Source organism: Vombatus ursinus, unplaced genomic scaffold, assembly GCF_900497805.2.
Source record: "Vombatus ursinus unplaced genomic scaffold, bare-nosed wombat genome assembly UNPS02014859.1, whole genome shotgun sequence".
Classification (NCBI taxonomy): domain Eukaryota; kingdom Metazoa; phylum Chordata; class Mammalia; order Diprotodontia; family Vombatidae; genus Vombatus; species Vombatus ursinus.
Genome location: NW_020954637.1, coordinates 4768066 through 4785187, shown reverse-complemented (window position 1 = coordinate 4785187; position 17122 = coordinate 4768066). Strand labels below are relative to the sequence as shown.

The window sequence follows — 17122 nt, the reverse complement described above, 5'->3', positions numbered from 1 at the left end:
CACTCCTTTCTGGCTAGAAGGTTAGATTTGGGGATCTTTTCTTTCCAATAGGCTGACTCTATTGTCCAGGCATCTCACCTTCTTTCTTTAAAAGGGTGAGCCAGGGCAGCTAGGTGGCGCGGTAGATAGAGCATCAGCCTTGGAATCAGGAGGACCCAAGTTCAAATCGGCCCTCAGATACATAACACTTATTAGCTGTGTGACCCTGGGCAAGCCACTTTACCCCAACTGCCTCACAAAAATAAATAAATAAATACATAAATGAATAAATAAAAGGGTGAGCCCCAGAATACTCAAAATTGGGATTGCTAGAAAGAATCCTAGGGCTAATATCCAGAATCACTGTTTGTCTGTTGAGGAGATTGGGCCCTGAGATTCTTCAGGGCCTCAACACTGGAGGAAATCCCCCTCCCTTCCCTTCTCTTGCTATAAGACTGGGTATTCCCAGTCTTGTCTCCAGGAACTCAACAACACACATTTTCAGACAATTTATTATATATGTAAAAAATTAATTTTAATGCACAAAATATCCTAAAATCTGAGCCAGTGTTTCAACTCCTCCATCAGAAGTTTGTGTTGATTCCTAGACATTTTCCACTTCCTTGACCAGAGCGAATTGGCTCTCTATTCTATGAAAGAGTGGCCCTCTTTTTTGCCTCTGAATTGTGCACAAGGACATTTCTTTAAATTTCTCATTCTGCGAATCTTGAAATGGCTGTCACACGATTGTCCCCAACTGTTTTTCTCCATGGCCTCACAGGCCCCGAGTAGAATGCGGGGCTACTTTGGTTGGTTTAATTTATATCTCTTTGACTGGAGAAAGGGTCAACAGTTTTTCCAGTCAAAAAATGTTAAACGATTTAAAAATATATTTCCTTCTCTGAAGATGTCTTTAGAAGTTTGACCAAGTAACCGCTGTGATACAGGAGTTACCGTCACAAATGCTGTATTTGTTATAAATATTCCCTCAATTTGCTCTTCCTTTGGTTTTGATGTTTTTTAATATGTTTTTTGTTGTTATAAAAATGAAAAAATTTTAACATAATCAAGGACATCTAAATCAAACGCACCTTGACATTTTTGCCAATTTGTTCCTCTATATGATCTGTTTGGTTTTGATTCACCTAGAGACAGCTAGGGAGCATACTGAGTAGACTTGGAATACACAGGACATTTAACCCTGCTGAGCTTCAGTTTCCTTATCTGTAAAATGGGGACGATAATAGGACCTATCTCCCAAAACTCTTATGAGGACAAAATATGATATTTCATATACATGCAAAAGCACAGATATACAAAATTCACTTTGTAAAACCTAACAGGCTATATGATTTTTAGTCCTTATTATCTACTTCTGTGAAGAAAACCCTAAATTTTTTGACCAATACTACATTAATTACATAAATTAAATTGGCAAATATTATAATTTTACTATATAAATCCAACCCATCCAAGAACAATGACGTCCCTCATGCTTGGAATTCTCCTGCTCTTCACCTTCACCCCCCAGCTTCTCCCTTTTGTAGGACAAGTTTCTTTCCTGGCCCTTCCTGCTGCCTGTACTTTCTACCTCCCCTCCCCAGCCAAGGTCACCTTGTATCTACTTTGTATTGTTTTACAGACATCTCTGTGTAAGTTGTCCTTACCTAGATCATGTAGTTCTAGGTAAGTTAATTTCCATATATTTGATAGTTTTTATTATTGTAAATGCTACTTTTTCTATAAGGCTTTCATGATGTTTACTGCCATTTAGCAAGAATCCAAATTTTTTTTGTGGATTAATTTTGCAGTCTGACTTTGCTAAACTCCCTTGTTTGAATGTTATTTTTGAGCCAGTTAGATATCCAAAACATAATATGTGTCACCTGCAAATAATAACACACTTTGGGACAGCTAGGTGGCATGGTGGATAAAGCAAGAGCCCTGGAGTCAAGAGGACCTGAGATCAAATATTGTCTCAGATACTTACTAACTGCTCGACTCTGGGTAAGTCACTTAAACCTGACTGCCTCCAAAAAAATAAAAAAATAAAAAATAACATACTTCCATCTTCATTTCCAATGTTAATACCTCTAATATCTTTTTTTTATCTCAGTTCAATTGCTGGAATTTTTAATCTATGTCATATAAAAGTAATGAAAAGTGAGAATACTTCTAGTGTCTCTCCATTACATATGATATTGGATATGGATTTAAAGGAAGATTTTGTTGTGTTTATGATTTTATTATTATATTCTGTTCTTTTTAGTATTTTTTTTAGGTGAGGCAATTGGGGTGACTTGTCCAGAGTCACACAGCCAGTGAGTGTTATGTGTCTGAGGCCCGATTTGAACTCAGGTCCTCTTGAATCCAGGGCTGGTGCTCTATCCATTGCGCCACCTAGCTGCCCCCTTTTTAGTATTTTTATCATAGATAAGTACTGGATTTTATTTCAGATTTTTTTCTGTATCCATTCATATAACCATCTGGTTGAATTAAAAACAAATCAGAAAACAATAAAAGCATATAAAAAGACAGTCAACAATGCCATACATCAACATCCATGGGATGCAATCACAAAAATTTTTAGAAGCAAATTTATATCATTTTAAGTTAATGAGATAAAATCATTGGATTACGTTTACATCTAAAATCACTACAAAAAGGACAAAGCAACAGTCATAAGAGAATAAGAGATTATAAAGTTAAGAGCAGAAATAATCTGAATTGAAAATGAAAAGAACACTTGGATTGATAAATGCATAAAAATTAGGGGTTTTTGTTAAGTACCAATAAAATTCACAAATCATTAAAAAATTAATCAAAAAAGTGAGAGAAAAACAAATAAGATACATTACAAAATTTAAAAGATGACAAATACAAAAGAGGTTAATAATATCATTCCCTAATAATATTACAATACAGAGGGAATACTACACAAAAGCTCAAATTAGAAAACATAAAGGAAATGGATGTTTATGCATAAAAATGTAAGTTACTCAAACTGACAAAATACTATCTTAATAATGGAAAAGGACAATCATTGAATAAGAAATAAAACAAGTCAGCAAATAATTACCCCAGTAAGAATCCACCTGGTCCAGATTCACAGGTGAATTCTTTTAAAATTTCCAAGAACAAATAATACCTGTATTACATGAAAACCTTATAAATATAAAGATGGGACACTGCACAATGAATTTTTAAATCTGGTAAAAATAAAACTAAAAAAGAAAATTTGGACCAATTTCCTTAAATATAAATGCATTTGTGGGGGAAGGGGAGAAGAGGAACTCAACTACACTGAGTATTAGCAAACAGAATGCTGCAATATATAAAAAGAATTCATGACCAAACAGAATTTACAATAGCTGTATTTGTAACTTACTCAACATGAGAAAAACTACCAACATAACAAGCAATTCTCAAAACAAAATTCCATATAACCATATCATTACACAGAGTAAAGCCTCTTTGTGTTTTTAGATTTCATGTGTGCCCACAAAGCCCATTGCTTGGTCTCCTTGGAGGAGCGGCCCATTTCTTTCCTACATACTTATTCATAGAATCACAGAATTCGAGAGCTGGAAAAGACCTCCAAAGAATCTTCACTAACATTCCCAACCAGTGGTCATTGAGCCTCTTCCCCAAGATCCCCAGCGTGGTGGAACGCACTCCCTTCAGAGAAAATCCGTTCCATTTTGGTCTGACTCATCATTAGCAAAATTTTTTCCCCTGACATTAAGCCTCCATTTGCTTCTTTAATTCCCCACCATTGCTCCCAGTTCTGTCTCTGGGGACAAGGAGAACAACTGAATTCCTATTTCATATGACAGCCCTTTAAAGACTTGACAAAGAGTTTTCCTCCGAGTTTTCTCCTCACCCTTAACTCAGTAGTTCACATTCTGGTGGCCCCCCACCGTGGACAATATCAATGTCCTAGAACTAATCCTACACTCCAGATGAGGTCCGGCTAAGGCAGAGGACAGAGAGCATCACCTTATTCTCAGGAACATCGCTTCTCTTAATGGAACCCAAGATCTCACTAGCTTTTCTGATTTCCTATCACACTGCTGACTTCTGCCCAGCTCGGATTCGGACATCCCCTAGATCTATCAGACAAAGCGTTATCTGACAATGCCTCGCTTCTCCCGTTGTACTTATGAAACTGATTTTTGAAACCTGGATCTATGACAGAGCATTTGTTCTGACTCGGTTTCACCTTAACAGTGGTGGCCCCCAGTTTGTGCCATCTGTGAATTTGACAGGTGTTATGAGGCACGCCACCTCATTCATTTCTCCAGGACGGCGGGTAGGGAAGGGACATGCCCTAAAGGCCACAACAAGCCAGGCCTGCTTCCCTTCTGGTTCAGGAAGCCCTGGACACACCATTTTCTGCCTCCTCATCAAGCTCTGAGGCACTCTGAAGGTTACAAAACCCTCAGAGGCCTTGAGAAATGTGAATGTCCCCAGAACGGTCACACAAACCTCCTGCTCAAGCCTACTAAGAGGTAGGCTTAAACTATCTCCTTAGATACAGACATCGGGTAGGACAGACAGATAAGTGCTGTGCCTTGAAACTTCAAAACTCTGAACATCCTAATTACTTGCTTTCAATAATGGACTTCACTGACATTTGTTCAGACTTATTCCCCAACGGCTTTTGCCCACCCCTTTTCTCTACCCATCTCAGTAATACTAAACCCCTAACTGTAAAAGACCACCCCCCCTCCAGTCCTCAATGTCCATTCCCTTATTCTTATCCACCTCAAGCCTATCCTACCTTTCACATCCCACATCAGATCCTTTCACTTTCACACTGTGGCCTCTGAAGCTCCCATTCCATAATTAAAATTCCTTTTATTGTATACCACTTTTTTTCTTTCTCCCTCCACCTCCTGGCTTTCCCTGAAACCTGGTTCTCCAGCCATCCTTTCCAGTAATGGCTACATTCAACTCCTTCCCCAATTCCTACCCCCGAAGAACTGGAATGCTCTTTGCTCCCCATTGTCATTTCCAGCTTTTCCAAAACTGCTATCTCTTATCAACTTCTCCTCCTTTGAAATTTGTGCTATCTAAATTAATCATCCAATCATAATTCTAGTAGAAATTATCTACTTAACTTCCCAATATATCCTTTCCATCCCAGCTCCTGCTCTCATAATAAGGGACTTCAACATACAAGCTGATTTTCCCTCAAATACCCTATTTCACAGTTCTTCAAACTATAAAACTCCCATGATTACTCCTCTATGACACATCAGCTACACATTCTTGATCCTGTGATCCCAAGTGTTCCACTTCCATGTTCAAGAACTCAGAATTTCCTTTATGTGATCATAATCTTTTTTCTTTCCACCTTCTCCCTATGACTTATTCCTAATCTTACTCATTATCTTTATCATGACCTCTGATCCTTCCCATCCCTCAGGACTTATCCATCCTATCACCCCTATTCTAGATACCCTTTCCTCCCTTGCCAAGGTGAACCAGTTTGATCATCCACTATCTTCTAATCTCAAATCTCTGGCTCCATTGTCCTAGGCCAATATTGCTCCCATAAATCACCCCCTTTGCTTCTGCTCATACGCTGAAGAGAGATTAAGAAAAGCCACAAAACTGCTGATCTCCCATTTCTGTGCCCTTGCGATGGCCATCCCCATTCCTGGAATGCTTCACAAAGCAGCGGGAGCACCACCTTGCTGCAGGCGGCCTTTCCCAGACCCTCCACCTGCCTTTCCAGACTTTCCTTAGAAAGGAATCTACCTTCCCTCTACTCCGTTTGTATCCTACATACACCTGCTGCCTCTCATTAGAATGGAAGATCCTTGAAGTCAAGAACCGCTTTTGCTTCATGTCCCTAGCACTTAGCACTTGCTTAGCAAACAGGCACTTAATAAATCCCTGTCAACTGGTTAATAAATCTGCAAATGTGTAAGAATGCCACATAAGCCTTTATCTAAGTCATCACTAAAAATGTTAAATGGCCAAAGGACAAGAACAGAGCCTGTGGCACTTATTATACAAGGTGCCAAGCTAACACCTAGTCACTTAGTCTGGAATCCAACTGATTATATGATTGCCAAGCTCACATTGGATTTTTCTCTCGTGATCATCCAATGCTCTACAGAATTTTCCTGTGGACCAGTTCGATAAATGACACTAAAAAGGAAATAAGGTTACTTTGGCATAACCTGTTCCTCATTAAGCTATGTTGGCTCAGTGATCATTATTTCCTGTTTTTCTAGATGTTTGGTTTGAGAATTTGGTCAGGAGTCACTGGCCTGTAGTTTGTAGACTGTATCACCTTCTCTTTCTGAAAATAACAACATCTAATCTTCTCCAGTCCAAGAGTACTTCTCCCATTCTCCACAATTTTTAAATAGCACTGACCGAGCCTTAGCAATCCCATCACCTCTTCTCTTCAAGCTTTCGAAGCCCAAGGTGCTGTTTCAGGATCTCCTTATTTCTACTAGGCACCAATGCCTTAAGAGCCATTTTTACTCTGTTCTTGGTAGGTCAAATCAAGCAGCTGTCCTGGTTCTCATTGTTCCACTCATCCCCAGCAGCAGTTCTACTCTCCCTTTGATCTGGCTCAATTCTGTTTCAAAAAGAAACCAACATTGATGCTGTCTTTAGCTTTCTTCAAAGGCCTTAACTCTTTCTGGGACTTAGTAATTTTGACACTATTCTGAGGCTACCCCACCAAGCATCTGCAGCCATCTGCTACCAATGCTTGTCTCTATCATAGTCATGTAGACAGAGATATCTTTTAGCATCGAGCTGGCTGCTGAGCACTCAGATCACCCAAACTGGTCTCCTCAGCCACCTCCTTTTTTTTTTTGGCCTCATCAGAGCTGTTTCCTGGATAATATTCTCTCCTCCTTGTGCACCCACCATGTGTCTTTGAGTCACTTGCAGCTCTCAGAGACTGTGGTACTCAAAGATTCATAAACCATATAACATTTAAAAAACACAGCAAAAATGTCTGCATCAAAAACACAACTTCCTTTGACCCCACAGTTTAAAAAATGATATATCATACTTCTATAGGGCTTTGAGATTTATATCACATTTTTATCACAATGTGATATAGATAAAATGTAGTATTATGCATACTTCATAATGTAGAAACTAAGGCTCAGATAGGGCAAGATGACTTGCCCAAGGCAACATGACTAAGGTCATTGTCAGAGCCAGGTCTGGAAGCCAGGCAGTATGTACCAGGTAAATCAAACAACCTCAATCCCCGCCACTACCTCCCCTAGGACCCTGAACCCAACTTCTGTCTCCCTTTCAACTACCATCCCTGCTGTTGACCCAGGCCCCACAGCCATTACTCAGGGGAGCGATCACTGTGGAAAAGGAACCCCCTTTCCTTACTGCCACCACCACCTGGCACCAACAGGCAGGGCAGCCCCAGAGTGGGAACACCCTCTCCAGCCCAGGCCCAGAGCCATCATGCTGGGGAGCAGCCCCTGGGGAAAGTACAGGCTGGCAGCTTCTGTCTGAGAGTGCTGCTGCGTCACCTCTTCTGTAGCCACATATAATGAAGACCTGGAAATGAATGTTCTCACCACCAAAGTCCTCAGCCCTGTCAAAGGGTTCTACCTCAGAAATGGGGATGGTTTTGTCAACAGAAATGACATTAAAGAAGAGCCATTCAGATTTGTTTTGCTGCTGCACCCTAAGTATCATCCAACATCTTGTTGAAACTGTGAGCTCTCGGACAGCAGTACCTGTCTGACTTCTCTATTTGAATCACCAGTCCTAGAGACGGTGCTTTGCACATTTTGTTTGCTGTTCAGTAGTTTTTCAGTTGTGTTCCACTCTTTGTGACCCCACTTGGGGTTTTCTTGGCAAAGATACTAGAGTGGTTTGTCATTTCCTTCTCCAGCTCATCTTTACAGATGAGGAAATTGAGGCAAACAGGTTTAAATGACTTGCCTAGAGTCACACAGCTATTGAATGTCTGAGGCCAGATTTGCACTCAGAAGATGAGTCTTCCTGACTCCAGGTTCAGCACTTTATCCACCATACCACATAGCTGCCGCTTTGCACATAGTAAATACTTAATAGACTATTTCATTCATTCATTGGAAACTTTGGCCCTGAGAAGTGAAGACTACAAATCTAAGCCCAGATCCTCTGATTCCAAATTCCACGCTCCTTCCACTAGACAACAGGAGAAGGTGGAACCGTTACTATTGCTACCACCTGAATGCTGGGGCTTGAGACCTCACCTCTTAGGTGACAACAACAAGACCAAGGACAAAAACCTAGTCAATGTTCTCTATCAAGAACATGTGGATCCCTTTTATTTTTAGCTGTAGAACAGAATACTTTAAAAAAAAAGTCCTGCTAGAACCAACTTGTAAAGCTTTATTAATTATCTTTGGAATATTATGGCTGCATGTCAGATTTTGCTCTCTGGAGTTACTATGAAATCCACAGAGCTTTGCAGTAAAGGCATGACCTATGTATTAAAAGACTGAAAACGTGTGTGTGTGTGTGTCTGTCTGTCTGTCTGTCTCCTTCCTTTTCCAACCAACACCCTCCCCCCACTCTGCCCTGGGAAAAAGAGCCAGATAATATCAGAAAATTAACTTCTGAGAACTATACAATTGGGGATAATCTTTTAAGTCCCAAATATGTTCACTAGGTACTCAACACAAACTTCTAAGCATAGGGTCGACTCTTTCCTAACTGAGATGGCAGAAAGGTAAAGATGTCACATGGCTCCTGTAGCTGCTTTTCTACAATGCTTATTTATTCCACCTGAGACCCAACATGGCAGACTCCCCACCACCTTAACTCCCAGACCTGATTACTTACAGAGCATGCTTATAATCTGTCAACAGGACAGAAGCAACAAAAATGAGATGAGAAAAAAAAAATCCTACTTAGCGATCTCCCTTCTCTGCCCTCAATTCTGTCTATGGTGAAGCAAAGGCTTGAATTCACCCCAGACTGGACTGGACTGCTGTGGCAGCACTGGAGGCTTCAGACCTTATACATCCTTTAAAACCTGGCTCAAGCCAGCTCCTTCTTCACAACATTACTGCATGATGCTTGGGTCTGATTCTACTCACAGACAGCACTAGTACAACATTCAATGGCACTCTAATTCTTTCCTACATTTTTGTTCCCAACTAGGCTGCAAGCTCTTGAAAGGCAGGAACAACATCTCATTCTTTCATTCTTCTGAGGAATATCTAGCAAAGGACTAGGCTAGGTTTACAAAAACTTTAAGAATACCAATCAGTTACAACACAGAAGCTTCTGTGATAAAATGCCAATTTGCCGGCAACTGTAGGCCTACTACATAGTAGGCATTCTCTTATTATTTGTTGAATTATTAAATAAACTATTTTCTTCCTCCTTTCCTACCCTCATGTAAATCTGGTATCAAGTGGAAGAACTGATATTTAAAACCAGGTCCTTTAATTTCTAAGTTAGTGTTATTTCCACACTATGTATGCCTGCTCATTGCATCACATGCCCATTGATGCCTTGACAACCCAGGACCTTATTGTTGCAGTAAGGTATACTTGAGACCCCATAAAGACCTTCTTATTTCAAGAACAAGTTCAAATGTTGTCTCTTCCATCACAGAATCTTAAAAAACCACTATTTTCTATGTTTCTCATGCTCATCTTGTATTACTTGTGTATGGTATTTGCATGAATGTATGTATATATTATTATTACTATTATTATTATTATTACTTCATACCAGAATATGGGCTCCATGAGAGCAAGGAATCTTTGCATCATTCTTAACACTTCTCATAGTGCTCTGAACATAGTAAAAACTTAACAAATATCTATTGTTTTGGATATGTTGTTGATGCAGTCTGTAAAGGGATACAGCTAAAGAAAATGGTTAAGAGGCAATTGTCTAGGTAATGAGAGTCTGAACTAGACTTTTCCTTAAAAAATAAATACACGTTCACTCAATTTAATTGAATCCTTTGGATCTTGGTACAATCAGTACGCTGTAAATTTGGGTGATGGAAGACAACTTTCCCAAAGCTCAATCACACCTGGCTTAAATTATCATCGAAGTTCTAGAACTACACCAACTTAGATATCATTCCCAGAAGTGGTCATGGTAGTTTGGCCTGCTAATAATGCCCAGAGGCAGCAGTATAGTGCAAAGATCTGGATTTCTTGAATTCACACCTTGGCTCTGCTACGTGATAGTTATTACATTTATGTGACCTGGACGAAGTCCCTTTCCCTTTATAGGCCACAGTGTTCTCATCTGTAAAATGAAAGAGTTGGGCCAGATGACCTCCAAAGTTCTCCCTAGCTCTTAAATCCTGGGGCTCAGTCAATGGTAGATCTAGATTCCTAAGACAGAATCGCGTAGGTTAACATCAAATGCTAAGAGTGATTTCTAAGGCAACCCAGATGTAAAGCAAAAGAGGCCTTAAAGATGAAAGATAATATACAACTTAAATTATAATTGCAATTAAAAGAAGGATTACACAGCCTTGACAGGGTCTCACGTCCTATGAGCATGCCCATCAAAGCATCATTGATTCCAAAGGTTTCAGTGTGGTCTAACAGCAGAAGGACATTACAGCCCACAGAGTCTGCATCTTTAAGCTATGCCCTTTATGAGAGGCAGCCTAGCTTAGCAGGAAGAGACCCCTGACTGGTAATTAAGAGAAATGGCTTGTGTAACTGAACTACTTGTTACCTTGACTTCTTCCTACCCAAAATGAAAGTGTTAGATTAGATGATGTTGAACATTCTAATATTCTGTGAACTATTCTCTCACATTTCAAGCACACAATTGTAATGTACACAGCAGCCAGGCCTATATGTATAGAGACAAAATACGGGCCAATGCAACTGAACTATAACCAGAAGAACAGGGTTGCAATCCACACTTCTTATGACCTGACCAGGACTATTAACTACATTGAACAAAAGGATAACCTTCCTATTACCTACCTCACAGTGTTGTTGTTGCTTAAGAAAGTGCTTGATGAAGCACACAATCAGTGAAAGCTATTATTAACACTATCAAAGCTTACGACTGCTTATACCTCTGTTATCTCAAGTTAACTGTGAGAGATAAAGGCAAAGCAACACCTAGCTTAACCAATCCTACCCATCTGAATTAACACATAAATCAGAAAAATGAAATTTGACCTGAGTGGTCTCTAAAATGAAATCTGACCATTGGAAAAAGGGAATATTTCCTTTTATATCCATCTATCCTTTGCCTAACTAATTCTTCCCACAAGTCACATGCATACCAGTGGGATAAAAATCTTTACCAAAAGGAAATGGTAAAAAAGACTGTCAGGTTCAGACTAATAAACTCAGCTCAATATAGTCTATTCAACAATTCCTGCAGCAGCTGCAGAGAGCAGCCTAAGCTTACTACAATGATTCCATTAACACCCTTTATAGGCCACTTTATTATATTTTATTGCTGCCTTTGTAGGCTCATCGGTATTTTATGATTCTTGCATTTTAATAAATTCCACTGTGCCATTTTCAACTCATTATTAAAATGGACTGAAAATTAATTTAGGACTAATTTAGCATAGATAGGGAACTGACGATCTCTTAAGACAGAAGTACATAATTTAATTATAGAACAGATATGTGCACACATTTTTGTGTTCATTCATTCCACTTCACCTGCAAATACACTGCTATTGGTAGTATATATCTTACTTGTGTAGAAAAAACTGCACCTTGATCAGCAACTCCTGTATGCAGTATACACCAATTCCCTGGAAAGACAGCTCCTGGTAATCAGACTCAACTCTAATCTGGCAGAACAACTCCCAGGAAAATGACACCGCTTAAATTCATGGCTTTTAGCAAAGACTACAGGAAACAGAGCTCTTCATTATCCCTATTTAAGCTACTCCCAAGAGGTGTGAGGAAAGTACTTGACAAACTGTAAAGGGTTAGCTAAATAAATATGAACTATTATGATCATCCTCTAGGAAAAAAATACCATTTCGCTATCAGGAAATTCTGCCTCTAGAACAGAGGGATCACTAAACCTTTATTGTGTCCCCTTGGCCAGTATGTTGAAGCCTGTGGACCCCTTCTCAGAAGAATGATTTTAAATATGAGATATAAATTACATAGGATTACAGTGGAAATCAATTATTTTTAATAGTTTTCCAACAGAAAAAAACCCAAATTCACAGACCCCAGGTTATATAATACCACTCTAGAATAAAGGCATCCAACCCCTTAAAAATGTTGAAAGCAAATTCTAGTATCTTGATTTTATGTTATCTATTAGATGCTTTCCTCAAATGTACTACAAACTGAATTTTTTATCTAGCTAATGTCCACCTGTTCAGGCCTACACTCATTACTTAGCAAATAAAAGCTGAATGACCACTTCCCAAGTGGGTTGTGAGGGAATTCTCCGGTTTTGGGCTGGGCTGGCTAACACTGACAGCTCACATTTACAGTGCACTTCAAGGTTTTCAAAGCCCTTCACATCCATTGACAGTTGAAAGGCTAGATGGGGCAAGGGTCTGGACAAGCACATATAAATTCCCTTTGACACTGTGTAGCATACAGCAGCCACTCAATAAACAAGGATGGGGATGGGGCTGATGGCAATGACCAGCTACAACTCCCTTCTGCTTTTCTAACTCAGCCTGCTGGGGACCCACTCTTACTCATCAAACTGCTTAACTCCTGTCTACACTCATCTACATTTAAAGAAACAGCGCTGGATCTTATGAACAATGACAACAGTAACATAATTACCCAAAAAGGGACTAACCTTACTGGTTTTCAGATAAAACTACAATGCTATTGACCCAAACATAGCTGAAAAGAGGAACGCTTTCACTGGGGATTATAAGACTTTAATGAAAAGTATATGTATAAAACCAGGGGCTCAGTCAACTATAGTAGATATTAAGAACTGATTTAGCAAATGGAAAGTCTACACTTTAGTGATCAATAAGTCCACATTAAATTTAAAGGAAAAAGATTCCACTATTTGAAAAGCAGAGGGTTTCACATTTCTCAGGATGGCATTTTATTCTCTCAAAACCAAGCACATCATCTCCAAACTTAAGTCAGCTACTCTGCTTCCTATTTTCTTTAATCCAAGTTTGCAGGAAGTGGTTTTATATGTACAAAGACCTGATGATTCCAGCCATGACTTATGTCTTCCATTCTGAAGTCAGCCCCCAAGCCAGCAGGGAGCCAAAATCACACAGGCCTTGGGAGGACTCCATTCCCACTAACCACACTATTGCACAGCTGATTTAGAACAACTTAGACATTGGAATTAATGAGCTATCAAATCAGTAAATGTCACATTCCTTCAATGCATTTTATATATATATATTATTTTGGAAAATTCCATTTACATGCTAAGCCAAGAAAGTAAGAAGAATGTTACAGAACACATTGAAAAAAAAATCTCCACAGATGAAAACAGCCTAGAGATTTTAACCTTGCTATTTTCTGTAGGGGGGGAAGCTGGAGGGGTAGGAGGAGATAGAGAAAGAGAAAGAACAGCGGAAATGGTGATGGGTGTCAATATGCTCTCTACTTTTAGATCTTTGGGGGATTTTCCAGAACTTTCAGATCAACAGCCCTCTATTAGACCCTACTCTAATACCTTTGCATGGCCCAGAGGTGATCTAGGGGGGGATCTAAGGCTGCCTGCAGAATACAAATTCTACATCAGGTCTAACTGGCACAGGCCAAGTAACACTAACTATCAAGTTTTTGCTGATATCATTGTTTTTGCTGGCTACAGTAACCTAGGAAGACAGTTTCTTAAAGGTGTAGAGGGTCTGATCATCCTGGTGGATGGATAACCCAAGCAGATGAAATAACAGATCCTTAAAATATCTGAAATAAGGAAAACAGCCAGTTAAAAAATCAACGCAGTCAATACAACTTTTCCTCATGCTCAGCAAATCATAGGCTCTGAAAGTAGCAAAGCTTACCTGGGACAGGGCTCTTTCGTGAATTCGGGTTCTGAGAATCCACAATTTCTTCCATTTGCCCATCAGCTTCCACCTCCGCTTTCGGTTGGCTATCTTTTACATCATCACTAAGGGCAGTTCTTACGTTTTCCTCTTCTTCTAAAACTCCAGCAACAGCAGCAGGAACATTAGGAGCACTAGCTGTAGCGAGAGTAGCAGGAACAGCAGCAGGAACTGAAGGGGGGGAAGCTGGAGGAGTAGGAGGAGATGGAGAAATAGAAAGAACAGCGGAAATGGTGATGGGTGTCGATATGCTCTCCACTTTTAGATCTTCGGGGGGATTTTCCAGAACGTCCAGATCAACAGTCAAAGGCAACATCTCCTGTTTTACAATTTCAACAATACTCTCTGTAGCTGTCAATTTTTCACTAACTCCATTCATTTCATTAATGAGGTCTGTAGTCGAAATCACTGGAATATCACTGGGTGCTATGCTACAAGGATCCTTGTACACATCATCTTCTGCTTCGTGTGTTGGTGACGGATTTGACGTTTCTGTGCAAGGTACAGGACTGGACAAAGGTATGACATCCTCTTTTGGGGAAGCAAGTTCACATCGATCCTCTCCATCTGCTGTGAAGGCAGGCAGGTTACACAGAGGGACAGCGGTGGTGGTGGGAGGAACAGTACTGAGAGCAGCTGGAGCCATGGTTCCAGGTGACAGAGGAGGAGGAGGAGGAGGAGGAGGAGGAAGCTCTGCCACAGATCCCACTGAAGTCGTCTCAGGTATTGGACCAGCTTGTTCTTTCTTTTCCCCACTAGGCTCTAGGCTAAGGGCTGGGGAAGGAGACTTCAATACTGGATCTGGTTTTGGCTTCTCTTCTGGGGGAAGAAAAAATACAAAGTCTAAGAAGACTTCTTGTATCAATTTGCATCACATTATCATGGGCTACTTCTTTGATCTTAGATTTCAAAGCTCTTTAACAATAACTAGGAGACCAAAAAATGATGCATTACCTACTAGCCCTAGAAAGGTATTAATCATCTCCCCTCTTTTCTTTAGATCACACCCACTGCCAACTCATATCCTTTGGGGAAATAAACTATCCCCAACAGCCTTAGGTTTGATTTTGGGGTAGGACTGTTTTATATCCCAGGAAGCCTAATTCAGCAAATTGATTTGTGTCAAAGCAGGTGGCTTAACGGGGATAGCTAACCAAACCCCCGGAAAATCCATCTAGGGGAGACTACTAAAGGAATCAGGGTTAGCTCCCATGGTAGAAAGGCCTACAGCCTTGCCACACTTCTGCTCCATGCAGAAACTTCTTCTGAGAGGCTCTGTGTCTGTGGCAGAGACTGATTTCCAACACAGGCAGATAACTTGGGGTTCCATGTATCTAAAAAGAGGTCATTCCAGAAATATTTGCTAATAGCCTTCTATATGTAAAATAAAAACTCCTTTTAAAAATTAAACTAAAGTCATATTTCTTATAAGTGGAAAGAAATTGGAAATAAGAATCTCACGGCTTGGGTCAAATAATAATTTTGACAATTTTTGTGAGGGCTTCAAATGGTGAAGAATTTATAAAAGTATGAGGCAAAGTGGACATTCAGAAAAATAAGGTTCAGCAAATAAAACATTTGTTTTTCCTAAGCCTTTGTCAAAACAAAAAGTCCAAAGACTTTTAGGGTACAAAAAATAGAAAGAATTTTTTAAAAGATATGCTTTCAGAATTTGTAAATTCCAGGTACCAAAAAGGAAGCTAATCTGGGGAACTGAAAATGAAGATGAGTTACACCTAGTTTCCAGGTGGGTGAGTGGCAAGATAACAGGCTTCACTGGAAACAAAGACTGCATGACCATCATTCAAAAGAAAGCAAATTTTAAAATGCATTAGAAACAGCATCCCTATGATACAAAAAAACAACTTTACTTTCTCTTTCACAGACTTTTAAGCATCACCGATCCCTGTCCTTTATCACCAGATATTGGCCAAAAAACCTACCAACAAAGGTCTAATCACCTAATCACATATCCTTGGTGGTAAACATTACCGGTAGACTCATAAAACTTCTGTTTTTCTTGCCTCTGAACTAACTGGCCTTAAAACTCACTTTAATTTATGGGTTTCATGCTATCTAAAAATTGGCCCCTACTTTGATTACAGTGGTAAAGAGGAAATTTGGGAATCCTTGTATTATTTACAATACAAAATACTGTTAGAACCATCAAACTACGCTGTAGGGCAATAATGTTCTTGCTGGAAATCATTAATTTCTAATTTACTCTTGTGGCTGGTTATATATGGCCCTGGGTACATCCACTCTGGGAACCATTCGTCAGAAAAAATCCTGTATGAACACTGGATAAATTGACAATGTGGGTAAAAGCACTACAGACCAAGAGCTCTGCATTCATAATCAGAGGGAGCACAATTTAAGCACAGTTTTCTCAAAAGGAATTTCCTTTGGTGGAGCTTAGGCCAAAGCACACCCAGCACTGCTAAAGTCACAGGAACGAAGGCGCGATCGCTGGCTCTGCGGCTCAGGGGGTTGGGGGAGCTCAGGACCAACCCTGGGCAGGCAGGGGCCCACTCACGGCTCACCCCGGAACAAGCCTTGGCTCTCGCTTTCTTTACTCTTTCCTAATGAGCCCACACCCCCTAAAAGTCTCTAGAGGGCCTTTGACTCCCCCACGTGCTCCTCATTTAGAAGGTGTGAGCATCTTCATGGTGATGTCATATCACAACATGAGCAAGGAGAAAAGAAAACTGGCCAAAAAAACCTTTTCTGGAAAATGGGTTCTCTTTTCTTCATGGCACTCTGAAACACTCTTTTTGACAGTTTACAATTCTAAAAGACTAATGTTTATTACTGAATGCACTAACCAAAAAGCATGAAGAACAACCATGCTGGTCAGCTTCTCCCACACCCTCTGAAAATCTAGGTTTGAACTTGCAAAAGGGGTTTTATCCAAACATTAGCATACTTCTTGATAAAACAACTGAACAAGGCTGTTGTGTCCTCGGAAAGCTCAGGTCTGGCAGCACGATGGTGTGTACAAGATTTCCTCTCTTGGCAAAGTGGGGGAGGAAACTCAAAAACAATTCTGCCCTAGGACTATGGGTCAAGTCTGAGGTGTACTGGCAACACTGAACATGGGGACAACCCCCAGCGTCACCAAAGAGTAGTGTTGAA

The 17122-nt window shown here is 40.1% G+C and overlaps 1 protein-coding gene across 5 annotated transcripts in view; it reads right to left on the bottom strand.

Moving 5' to 3' along the window:
• The window catches only part of EIF4G3 (eukaryotic translation initiation factor 4 gamma 3), a 240781-nt gene that overhangs the window by 91795 nt on the left and 131864 nt on the right, over positions 1-17122 (bottom strand). For all 5 annotated transcript variants that reach the window (XM_027841348.1, XM_027841345.1, XM_027841344.1 and 2 more), the window contains one exon: positions 13946-14806. In XM_027841348.1, the coding sequence (XP_027697149.1) occupies positions 13946-14806 (861 nt within the window). The remainder of the gene's footprint in view (positions 1-13945; positions 14807-17122) is intronic.